The sequence below is a fragment of the Macrosteles quadrilineatus genome, unplaced genomic scaffold (genome assembly GCF_028750875.1).
Source record: "Macrosteles quadrilineatus isolate MER2022 unplaced genomic scaffold, UCM_ALF_1.0 Scaffold_5__1_contigs__length_97177068, whole genome shotgun sequence".
NCBI classification, from domain to species: domain Eukaryota; kingdom Metazoa; phylum Arthropoda; class Insecta; order Hemiptera; family Cicadellidae; genus Macrosteles; species Macrosteles quadrilineatus.
Genome location: NW_026542598.1, coordinates 96,585,626 through 96,598,475, shown reverse-complemented (window position 1 = coordinate 96,598,475; position 12,850 = coordinate 96,585,626). Strand labels below are relative to the sequence as shown.

Here is a 12,850-nt window from a genome sequence, read left to right as displayed (position 1 = left end):
CTTAACATAAACCACAATTTGTCTTTGTACAGTTAAATTTATTCTTGAAATGAAGAGTTCTATTTTTAAATTAATCATTACTAAATAATCATTACACTTAATAAATTTAGAGCAATAAAAAATGTTTGATTAGGTTACTTTACATTAAGGTGCGAAAGTAAATATATTTAATCATTTAATATACAGTAGGTACACATTAAAACACACTCGAACTTATTTAACAAACTACTGCAGCAAATAAACAATAAAACTTTTCATATGGCCAACACACACAAGTTTGGAATGCCACATAACAATAATAATTGTATAATGCCATTTTTACAGTACATTTTTCTGTTTACTCAAGTTCATTGAAGCAAAGAGAGAACTAACATGTAGTATCGTCTGAAAGACTAATCTATTTCATTAATTCATCAAAAAACTCCTCAAATTTTTATTACAATCAGTTACCGTCTTGTACAATAGTTGAATACAGACCTACAGTACAGTAGTACAGAGAACAACTAAGGTTAATAGGTATAAAGCCCAGGCAGTGAGGTGAATGATATTAGCACACATTTACATTGTAACAGCCTTCACTAGAATACACCACTGCACCACTCCATCAACGCTTTGTAGCTCTGCTGACTTTACATCTCGTACTTGAACTATGTGATCTCTTGAGATGGGTACTTTACAATATCCTTTGAGATGTATATCCCTATCAGATATTGTACTTATAAGGATAAACAAATTATAGCTTTCATTTTTATTCATCTTTATTACAGCATTTCCCCCAAATACATAATTATGTGTCTGATTTATAAAATGGAATTGAGCATTACCATTGGAATCAATTTAGTTACAGTACAAAAACGTACAGAAACGTACAAAAACGTTTTATAAAATATTTTCATAATTGTAAGTACAGTAGAAGATTCATCACTAGGGCCTAAAGTGACTCTTTTCTACCCCAAATCAAGATTTAAGATCGAGGAGAAGCTGAGGTCAAAAAATGAGCGAGGGTTGAAAAACCAATTTTTACCCGTGTGATGAACTATATTTTTCACCATATTCCACTATTATTTGAACAAACTAAACTAAAATAGTTTTCATTTAAATGACCTCTCAAAATGTCTTCTAACTTGTATTCAATTTATTTTGCTATTGGAAATAAGCAGCTCTTTAGTAAAGTGATTCAATCGTTTCGTCTATTACGATTGTGTTAGTGTACATTGTACTATCGATATGTTGAACTATTTACAGTAAGGCAAGAATAAGCTACAATCAATTATTAAACAATCGATAGGCTACACACTTTCAAACGAGCGATTGTTTACAATCGAAATCTACAACTGAGTTGACCACAGCTGATTTTTACTCCATATAGAGTAAAAATGCTACTTTAGACCCGCATGAACGCATGCATTAAAAACTGCTGTTTTCTGCAGTATGACGAAAAATATTACCATTGCAATAAAAAAATATATTATCTATTTAGTTGGTAAATAATAAAATGTTTGAAATTTTTTAGCTATATACTGTTCAAATGATTAAAAATCAACAGTTAAAACAAAATAACCACTACATTTTTGCAGTGTTTAGTTGTAAAATACACAATTTAAATTATATCAACTCTGACATTTGTTGAAAGAGAGAGAGAGGGTAATTAAAATATTGAAAAACCCAACAAACAGACAATATACCAGTTTATTTAAGTTATGTATAATTATCTTAATACTGATATTTCCTCTTTACAACATTTTAATTTAAAGTAGCACTAAAAAACAACCTTTATACGTCCAGATTGAACTAATCAAATTATTACACTTTTCAACAATGTTACTCTTTTAATTGCTAGTTTGTTATTTGCTCAGAAATTAAGTTATGTGTACGATCAGTTAGTTTTTCCTCTTCAGACGGTGGTTTGAGTTTGCAATATAAGATAGAAAAGAAATAATCTCCTATATCAACTGGGAGTAATCTACAAACAGAAAAAACACAAATTAAACTAATGGTATATTTCATAACTATACAGTGACTCTTTTCGACCCGAGCTAAGGTTTACAATTGAGGCGAAGCCTAGGTCGGAAAAAGAGTGAGGTTGAAACAACACATTTTTCCAGTGTGATGAACTATATTTTTTGTCAAATTGCAACATTATTTGAACAAACTATGTTACAAAAACCTAAATAGTTTTCATTCAAAGATAACGTCTCCAAACTACTTTTAAACTTGTTTTCAATTTATTTTGCTAATGGAAACTAGCAGCTTTTTAGTAAGTAATTCAATCGTTTCGTCTCTTACGATTGTGTTAGTGTACATTGTACTATTAATATGTCGAATTATTTGCAATAAGGCAACAATAAGCTACAAATCGATTAAACAATCGTTACTTACTTTCAATACATGCGATTATTTACTGAGTTGACAACAGCTGATTTTTACTCCCTAGGGGCTAAAACACTTTTTACTCCCTAGAGAGTAAAAATGCTACTTATGACCCACTAAGCATGCATTAAAAAAGGCTGTTTTTGCTGCAGTATGACAAAAACATTTTACCTATTGGTACATGTTCCAGGAAATATAATTGTGTAAAATAAATAAACTCATTAAATACTGTGAATATCAAGAACTGTGATATTTTTTATTGCACTGGTATATTGAATTTTATGTAAATTTATTGCTAATTCTAATAGAAATGTTATATATACCTTACTATTTAAAATCAAATTTAAAATTATTTATAATACTATTAATTGTGTGATTCATTTTACCTGAGTATGATACCAATACTAATTCATCTTTTAGCGAATTTCCCTATAGGGAAGTAGCTATTACCGTAGGTGGCACGGTAAGACCTAGACCCGGGACCGATTTACTTTTTCATTTTGATGTCCCCAGAGGCCAAAAACACCATTCGTTCAAATTTTTATATATGTATATATATATATATATGTATATATATATATATATATATATTTATATAGATATATATATATACGTCCGTGAACGCGATAACTTGAGTAATTTTTGTCCGATTTTGATGAAATTTGGTTTAAAGGTGTAAAGCGGGATAAACTTGAATGAGTTCGCGAACCAGCATGATCGGACCATGGGAATGGGGCTTTACGGGGGGTTTTATGGGGTAAAAATTGGTTTTTCTCACTTTTGACCCTCAAAACACAAAATTTCCCAATTTCTCTTTAGACCTTTTTAAAGAGCTTAAAAAAACAAATAATTTAGTATATAAAAGTATTTTTGTTCAGTTATTAGTAACGGAGAAAATTTAAAATTCCCATGTTATTCTTATGGAGAATATTGTTAAATGTTGTAGTTTGCTTAATTATGGATATATTTTGATCAAACTTGGCAAATTTATTTATTTTGTACTAAGCTATCAATATTTTACTCAAAAACACACTTTATTAGTTTCCTTGTAGCAGCAAACCTAGGTAATCGTTAAACCTAATGTTATTAAAATATATTTGACTGAAAATCAATTCAGACAAATGGAAATTCGCTTAGTCGGCATGTTTGCTGCGGCGGGGGTATTTTATTACATATAATGTAGTGAAAGAGTGGCTGTTTCAGTAATTAACTGATATACTGAGCCTACGTGTAGAAGCAGGTGGGAAAAGTAATTTACTCAGAATCAGGTTTTGCCAATAACTCCAACGATCTATTTTGTTCTACAATTTTTAACATAGGTAAGAAGATTTTTTCATAAGTTTATAATATGGTGACATCAATTATTAATAGTATATTTCATCACTAGGACTTGTAGTGACTCTTTTGTTATAGACACTTTTTGCCAGTGTGATGAATTATATTTTTTGTCATATTTTACCATTATTTGAAAAAAATGTTACCAAACTGAAATACTTTTCATATAGCTTGTTTTCAATTTAATTTGCTAATGGAAACTAGAAGCTAATTCATAAAAGAGTTAAATTATTGTTTTGTCTATTACAATTTTGTTTGTGTACATTATACTATCATTTTTTTTCAAAACTATTTAATAAGGCAACAATTAACTACAATCCGTTAAACTGTTTTTGCTGCAGTATGAGGAAAACGTAATCATTGTTTTTATTTTAATGAAAGGAGAATTATATACAAATCTTAAAAAGAATTAAAATACCATAATTTGTGTAACTTAAGTTTAATAATTGGAGAGGAATGGACTGAAATAATCGGAAATAGAACATAAATAACGAAAAAAGAAAACTATTGAGTGTTTGTAAGTAGTACATTTTGAGCAATTGGTACAAAGAAAAAGAAATATCATTAAGAATTTAACAAACCATCTTTTGACTGTAGTTGTTTAGGCACTTCTTGCGAGTCTGTCATTCTTGTTTACTGTAGCTAAGGGTGACAAGTTCTTTACGCAAAATTGTTAATAGTATTAATGCAACAATAAATACTGCGATACTAATCATGAAATTTACTTTCCTAAAACATAAAGGTTGTCTTTCAATAATATGTCCAGAAGCTGTGAATTGTTTTATTTTGTTTCAGAAGTACGTTGTCACAGTTATTTATTTTATTTTTTCTGAGATGACTGTTTTTTATGCAATAAAACACTTAATTCATTCATCCATGCTGATTATAAAATTGTAGCTAATAATATAAATATAAAGTTACGTATAATATAAACAAATAATCATAACAAGTTAATGGTATGCCAAATTAAGGATTAAGCTACAGCAGTTCTTACTTGATTAGAGAGGTGTAATACATGTGTCTGGGGATGGACAGCAAGACCTCCTCCCTCTTCACTGCTGTGACGATCTCCTCCACTACTTCATCTATAGACAGGGGTGGCAACCTGTGTTAAAATGAACTGGTTATTTTAATTAGTTCTAGACGATTAGAAATATTATTCATCTATGGTATGTTCATTAGGACAGTTTGAAACTTTAATTTACCATACATATAGTACAGATGAAGGGGTTGTTTATTTATATATAGGCACAATTTGCGCTCAATATTCCCTGAATTGGAAAATTTTCTTGGAATGTGATCTTTAGTTGAACATTTTACATAGTTTTTTTTGCTATTATCATAAACAGCTTTTCTTAGTAACATAATTGGTATCAGCAGTGCACATTATTAACACTAATTTTAACAATCTTTGAAAATTGAAAAAAATCTAATCTTATCTGATTACTGTGTAGGATTGGTTATACCTGATATCCCATCTGTTGACATATTGCTCACTAGTATTGATGAAGTATGGCAATATTGTTGTAGTTTTTACATTGTTTTTTTGATTTTGGTTCAGTTCAGCTCTCAAAACCTCCATAAACCCTGAAAATAATCAAATTGAAATGTTCAAGATACATTTTATTGTTGGATTTGTAGCTTACGGTAATACTTGAAAAGCTCACATGTTCTAAATTAATTACTTTTACCATAGAAAATAGCAGCACAATGTCACAAGAATTATTGTTGTATTATGTGGTTTTCCATACCTTCTGATTGCTTTAAGTCTGCCAAAAAAAATATTCATTGGATGAAACTGAACAACTACAAAGTTCATTGCTTTGTAGCTGTTTATTGCTATCCCTATAGCGGTTAAAAAGAGTTTGTATTTTTATAACAGAGAACTTATTATAGATATACTCATTTACAGCAGTCATTTAAACCCTAATATAATTTTGGTTTCTCGATTAATGGATTCCAGAATTTGACCTCCCTAACAATATTACTTCACTGGGGAGAAGCTGTTACCGTAGGCGGCACCGAAAGATCTAAACCCGGGACCAATTTACTTTTCCATTTTTACATATCATAATGAATCATTATGTTGGCACTATTACGATTATCTCTTTGTCGTAACGTTTTACTCTAGTTCTAGAAAATTCAAAAGTTAAATAGTAGAATTTAACTTTATATAGCAATCCCATTAATTTAACACTCATCAACATAAGCCAACATGCTTTACTGTATGAGTGATCATAGTTTGTGTAGTTCAACATTAAAGAAACTTTTCAAGGACCTGCAAATACTCGTAAATGTAAAACCAAATATTTCACATACAATTCTAACATGTATAATTGACTAAGCAACCCAAAGATTGTTACTGCATTGGGATTTATAAATACAAAAACATTGTTGAGAATAATCCATTTAATGGCACTCACCGCAGACACCCCATTTGCTTGCAGAGTAAGCAGAACCATTTGCAACCGATGCAATGGCTGCCATAGAACTGATGGCAACAATATGGCCTGAATTGCGACTTTTCATTTCTGTAAGATATTCTTGAGCAATCTATAAAAAGTTAAATTTTCAAAATTATGCTATCACAACAATCCCCTTTCAATCGTAGATTAATTCCTTTTGAAAAAATACTTTATAGTGGCAGCATTAAAAAATAAAAATGTATAGCATCTCTGTACAAAGATTTGAGATCATTTATTGTCATAAAACAAAAAAACAGTGCATAGACGAGCGCCAAGATTAAGATACAACACATAACTTACAATTCTGTCTAGATTATGTACATTCTGTGATTCTATGATATCAAATAGTGATAAACAAAAAGAAAGTTGAGCTCACCCAAAAGTGGCTGAGTAGGTTAACATCCATGACAGTCCTAATCTCAGCTTCTGACGAGTCCTTAATACTTGCTGTGTAAAGAAGACCTGCATTGTTGATCAGTAAGTCCACAGGTCCGAGATCTCTGACAACATTCACATGCAGCTTGCGAATCTCCTCTATTTTTGCTACATTAGTAACATATGACTGAAACAAATAGAATGGCTTTTTTTAAAGTAACCTAGGCTATTTGTGTTTGTATTATTGAGTTGAATCAAATTTTAAATTGATTAATTTGTATGGTAATACTAACTAAAAAATTCAACTGAAAAATCAAGTCTTTAACAGTAAAATTCACGATTAGACATGGACAATGGACAAATTGTTTATAAAAACAAGTCCTTTGACTTGTAAGTTAAGCATATTTTAGCAATGAACACTAATTGGGTTGTCCAAATACTCTCTGAAAAAGTGTTAATAGTAAAGTTATCTATTATTTTCATTATTTATCCTAGTTAAATGTGCTGAGTATTGTGATATAAAAATAATTATTTAGTTTGAAGAAATGCCAAAGTTATTGATTAATACACCAGCAAAACTTTCAAAAGCTACGGTATCCAAACTAAAAGTGTTATTAATAGTTCAAATAATATTAAAGTAGTAATAGTATCTCAGACGTTACTAGTCTGAAAATAGGTGACTTTGTCTTATGGGATTACCATACGTGTACGGTAAATAAATTTTGGAGAGTGACATGTGAAATTTTCTGCCACTAATCTAAACTAGCAATAAAAATATAATAAATGCTGAACAACCTAAGGACTTGACAATCACAACTTCTCTGAGAGAGGTTATGTTTTCATTAGGAGCATCACTCACTGCCATTTAGAAATTTAGAATACTAGTCTGCCTAGTATACAATTATTTGTTATTTTATGTAATTAGTTTAATGTTTAATGTAAATGTTGTCACGTTGATTATGACTTGTGTTTACAAAATATAAGTAATAGGCCTCTGGGGTGTTTAATAAGCAACAATAATTAATTATCAGCTGGTGTTCAATCGTTACTGTACAGTAATGTAAGTAATAAAATCCTATTTATCAAGCATGAGGCAAACAGCTGTTTTCTGGACTAAATCCATGGGTGGAAAGTCAATGAAAACAGAATAGTGTGGAAAAGATCTTTAACCTAGGAAAAAGAAAAAATACCACCGCCACAGGAAACCTGCCGACTAAGTGAATTTAAATTTGTCTTAATTGATTTTCTATTAAATCTATTTGAATAACACAAGGTTTAACGAGTACCTAGGTTCGCTGCTACAAAGAAACTAAATAAGAGTGTATTTTAGTAAAATATTGATAGGTTAGTATAAAATAAATAAATTTGCCAAGTTTTATCAAAATATAACCATTAACAAGCAAACTATTATACAACATTTTACAATATTCTCCATAAGAATAACATGGAGATGTTAAATTTACAATTCTTTAAATTTTCTCCGTTACCAGAAACACTTTGATATACTAAATTATTTGTTTTTTAAGCTCTTTAAAGGTCTAAAGAGAAATTGGGAAATTTTGTGTTTTGAGGGTCAAAAATGAGAAAAAACACATTTTTAACCCATAAAACCCCCCGTAAAATCCCGTTCCTATAGTACGATCATGCTGGTTCGTGAACTCATTCAAGTTTATCTCGCCTTACACCTTTTAACCAAATTTCATCAAAATCGGACAAAAATTACCCGAGTTATCGTGTTCACGGACACATATATAATTAAGGAAACGACATCGCTTCCTTGGGCCCGAAGTCCGTTAAATGAGCCACCGACTCACCTGGAATCGACACACAATTTCTTGCTGATTATAAGTTCCAAAATCCACAAAGAATTACCCTGGCCACTCCTCCAGTTTCCACAATATCCCTGGCAGTCTGAGCTGCAGAGATGCCGTCTACGTCGACCACTGCCACCTTGGCTCCCTCCCGTGCCAGCCTCAGGGCGAGTCCCCTCCCAAGGCCATGGCCTGCCCCTGTTACCTGTCAATCACAAAGTTTTGTCTCCTTACAAACTCTAACCGATTGAAACTTCAAATACAAAACTCAAATATAAAGAATACTTAACCAAAAAAAATAGCAAACCTGCGAACTAAGCAAATTTCTTTTTGCCTGATTAGATTCCTACTAAAATATGCCTACCCGTATCCTTTAAGAATGTCAGATTTATTTCCTATTCAAATAACATTAAATTTAATGAGTGCTTATATTTCCTGCTACAGGAAATTAATAATGTGTTTTTTTGTTTTTGTGAAATTTCTATTTCAGTATGAACATTTGGTTAAAATTTAAAATACATCTGAACACAATAAACTAGAAATGTTTACTTATTCTCAATTTTGAGTCTATCCTTTTTCTCTATATTCAATTTTAAATTTAAAGTGTAAGCAAATTTCCCTTAGATAATAATCTATTACCGTAGGTCTCAGGAAAAGACTCTAACCCGGGACCGATTTACAGGTTTTGTCCGTTTTTATATCCCAAGAAGGCAAAAACACCATCTATTCAAATTGATATTCATTTACTATATGTGTGTCTGTTAGCATGATAGCTCAAGTAAAAATAATCCGATTTTAATGAAATTTGTCACATGGGAAATTCATCATTGAAATTTGTTGGCATCTGGGGACATTAAAGCGAAAAAATAAAAGTCCGGATCCAGATCTTATCAACTATCAATCATTTGAGATGGGTTGCATATCTTAACCCAAATATGAGTGAAGGGTGAAGTAAAGGGTAAGTGTAGAATGGCGTAAGTGATCTTTGTAACTTTGATACTGTCTAAGATCAGCTGTTTCATTAGCTCCAGGATCATTTATTTAAAGACCAGGAACAGCTGGGTCCAGTTTCAAACCATAAAAAAGCTACTTACTCTTCTCAGTATCGAACCGGCGATCTTTTGATTGCTAGGTGAGCACTACTAGTATTATAACCACTTTGGTCACCCAACCAATCATGAGACCTACGGTAATAGCTTCATTTCCTATACTAAATCAAGTAAGTACTTACGATAACATTTTTTGTTTGGAGAGATTTTTCAGGTGGTGGATATAGTTTTCTATAAACGGTCAGCAACAGGTAATAGGGGAGGATTACAAACAAAAAAGCCAAAAGTTCTACCACCAAGTTAAGCTTGTCTTTTATAACCAGTATGTTGTTTGTTGGTGGCATGAAAGAAGGTAGCCTCAAGCTTTCTGTTGCTGATGACTCCATTCTAAAATAACATACAATTAAAACTATGGTAGCATGGCAAATACACACGAACAAATATGTTCTATCTTAGGGAGAGCCTAGTTTCAAAATAATGGTAATATAACCCAACCTTGTTATAAAAATCAGGGTCTACCTTGCATGAAATGGGGTAGTGGGTTTCTTTTTTATGTTGTTTGTAATAGTACCGAGATGCTAAATCCAAATTTTCGATCTCGGCGACCTTCCGGATCACCTCAAAAAAGCTTAAAAACCGGCGGAATTTCGCACTATTTTTACGTTTGTCCGATTTTGACCCTGAAGCATCACTTTTTCATACAGAACAACCATAATCATTTTTAAAGTACATTAAATTACCTATCGTTTAAGACCAAAATGGCTATTACAGGCCTAATAGTTTTCTTGATATGTTTCCGCAAACAACGGATAAAATTAAAAAGTTTTAAATTTTTTTAAGTTAGGCTAACGTTAACCCTAAAGCATAACTTTATCATTATTTTTCATTAAAACAACCATAATTACTTTAAAACTACATTAAATTACTCACAATTCAATACCAAAATGGTGATTATAGGCCTAACACATTTAGAGATATGCCTCTTTAAGTTTCATAAAATCTTCCATAAATGTTTGTACTTTACAATTTGAGTTACGGTATTCAATTTGGTAAAATTTTATAAAATAACCATAATAAGAATATAAACAAATTTATTTCATTTCAACAACATATTATAAGTTTTTTTCTTTTTTTGTATGGAAGAAATCTATTGTAACTAAAATGTTATAATATCAAGAGGAATTTATATAAAGAATGAAAGGCAACGGTGAAAACAAGTTGTAACTTTGCTGTCGTTCTGCTATGGTACATAATACTTCTTTTATGCCAAGTTTTCAAATCTGTACCTGCAGGATATGTTGAAATTAGGAAACAAGATGGATTTCATTAAACACCAGATATTTACCACCAACTTCGCCATTCGTTGAGCGTTTTGAAAAGTTCTAGACGGGTGTTTGGACTGACATGACTATATTGACTAGAGCAGGTGCTCGTTTGCCTTATGAAAAGCTATGTAGGTTTGACTCGGGACCGTGGTATAGCTGACACCGTGCTCACCCGATGGACAGTAGGAATGATATAATTTACCTGTACAATATAAGTGCTGAGGTTGAGGAGTAGGCTTACTGCAATAATAAGGCACATACAACTGAGCAGCATGTGGAAATTAGACCCTCACGAGTCACGCGAGTTGAACCGAATACAGAGAAGCTGTGTGACTGGTTACTTCGTCGCCCTCCCTAATACTGATGTTATGATGTTCTTAAGCAGTGTAATTGTTGGAAGGAAACTGTCAACTGTCATATGACTAGAGATATTGGCAATGAAGCAATGTTGAGCGTTTATGAGAAAAATATGAATAAGTCAGATACAAAAGGAAGAATAAAATAGTATCTCTTTCTTCTGATGTTAATACTGTGACTGTTGGCAATATAAAGGTGACTATTGACCCCCTAACTGTTTCACAGGCTATGCGTTCTGAACCAGTCGGATTAAGAATTAAAGCACTTCTTTACACATGGATTTTCACCATTACCCTTGTCTCAATTGAATGAAAACTATAAATTATAGTTCACACATCCAAACTTCTCAAGTTAGTCATACAAGTCAATCTTCAACTTATACCCCTACAGGAGAAGTCCATGTCCAAAGGTACAAGTATCATCTAATCACAGACGCAGTCGCCCTCAGTGTTCTCCAACCTGCTCCCGCGGCGATACAATTAAATAAATACCGTTCGTCACAGGCCTGTGTTCTATCCCCGAGAACCATTTATTGTAACAATGTACGTGTGTGTTTATGTAGAAAGATACAATAGATTTATTTCTATTAAAGAAAAATTATAACACAATCTGTTCTTGAGATGAAAAATTAGTTTATTTCTTATTATGGTTCTTTTATAAACCTTGACAAAATTTAATAGCTTTAAACTTAAAATACAAGCATTTAGGGAAGATTTTATAATTTTGTATGTAAAACTTTGTAATTTTAGCCGTTGTTTGCGGAGTCATATCTTGAAAACTATTAGGCCTGTAATAACCATTTTGGTCTTAAATGATAGGTAATTTAATGTACTTTAAAAATGGTTGTGGTTGTTCTGTATGAAAAAGTGATGCTTCAGGGTCAAAACCGGACAATCGTAAAAATAGTGCGAAATTCCGCCGGTTTTTAAGCTTTTTTGAGGTGATCCGGAAGGTCGCCGAGGTCGAAAATTTGGATTTTTTGGAAAAATTCGGTACTATTACAAACAACATAAAAAAAGAAACGTACTACCCCATTTAATGCAAGGTAAAATGCGTTAGGTTACTGGGTTAATAGTCTAGTTAAAGTGTTTGGCTGTGTCCATAACAAATCCTCAAGTTTAACCTTAAATTAGAGGGCCTTAAGCACAATACTAGAAAATTGACTAGTGCCCTCTTAAAAAACACTGTAGTGAAAAAGTATAAGTACAGATATTTTTTTTGAACTGTACAATAAAATTCTGAATATTATGTTATAAGCATAATGTGACAAAAAATATGTATATTCCCTTTCTGTTATTTTCGAAAATAATATTATCTGTACTTCTTGATGTTATCACTAATTTTCCCTGGAGATTTTATGACTACACCACTGCATGCAAAAGGCTGTGTAAGTATTTTTCCCCCTCAATAAACAGTACACCAGACAAAAAAACAAAATTTCTTTTAAGCACTTTTGTCAATTTATCACTTATAACGTTTATAAATAGTATCGTAACTTAAGTTAGGTACTTACTTTATGTGTCTCTGGAAAATATATTTTTGTTGAATAAACTCACACCATAAAATAATATGCAGTCTGCAGTTAAAATCAAACTTAACAAAACCAATAGAGAACACTTTCAGAACTGCAGTGTTTGCTTTAAGTCAGTGATATCAAAGCAAAGTCCATGGTGATATCAACTATCAGTGTAACTTTGATAATGATAGTTCCAGTGATTTGGCCTTTTGAAATACCAAATAAAGACCAAAAAAATGGAAAAGGT

At 31.6% G+C, this 12,850-nt stretch overlaps 1 protein-coding gene across 1 annotated transcript; it reads right to left on the bottom strand.

Annotated features, from left to right (window-relative positions):
• Nucleotides 1–1,671: 1,671 nt before the first annotated feature.
• Nucleotides 1,672–12,712, bottom strand: LOC128994998 (17-beta-hydroxysteroid dehydrogenase 13-like). Its single transcript, XM_054419863.1, has 8 exons — nt 12,601–12,712; nt 9,588–9,792; nt 8,418–8,561; nt 6,547–6,732; nt 6,129–6,258; nt 5,172–5,292; nt 4,700–4,810; nt 1,672–1,963 (listed from the first exon to the last, which is right to left on the bottom strand). Exons 2-8 carry the CDS (start codon nt 9,789–9,791, stop codon nt 1,837–1,839), a joined length of 1,023 nt encoding a protein of 340 aa, XP_054275838.1. The 5' UTR covers nt 9,792; nt 12,601–12,712; the 3' UTR covers nt 1,672–1,836.
• Between the last annotated feature and the right edge of the window lie 138 nt (nt 12,713–12,850).

Coding starts and splice junctions, on each gene's coding strand:
- LOC128994998 (XM_054419863.1), bottom strand. CDS start 9,791: ATGGAGTCATCAGCAACAGAAAGCTTGAGGCTACCTTCTTTCATGCCA. Junction 6,733..8,417: donor AAACTGGAGGAGTGGCCAGG/GTAATTCTTTGT, acceptor TATTTGTTTCAG/TCATATGTTACTAATGTAGC. Junction 1,964..4,699: donor TATTACACCTCTCTAATCAA/GTAAGAACTGCT, acceptor TTCTGTTTGTAG/ATTACTCCCAGTTGATATAG.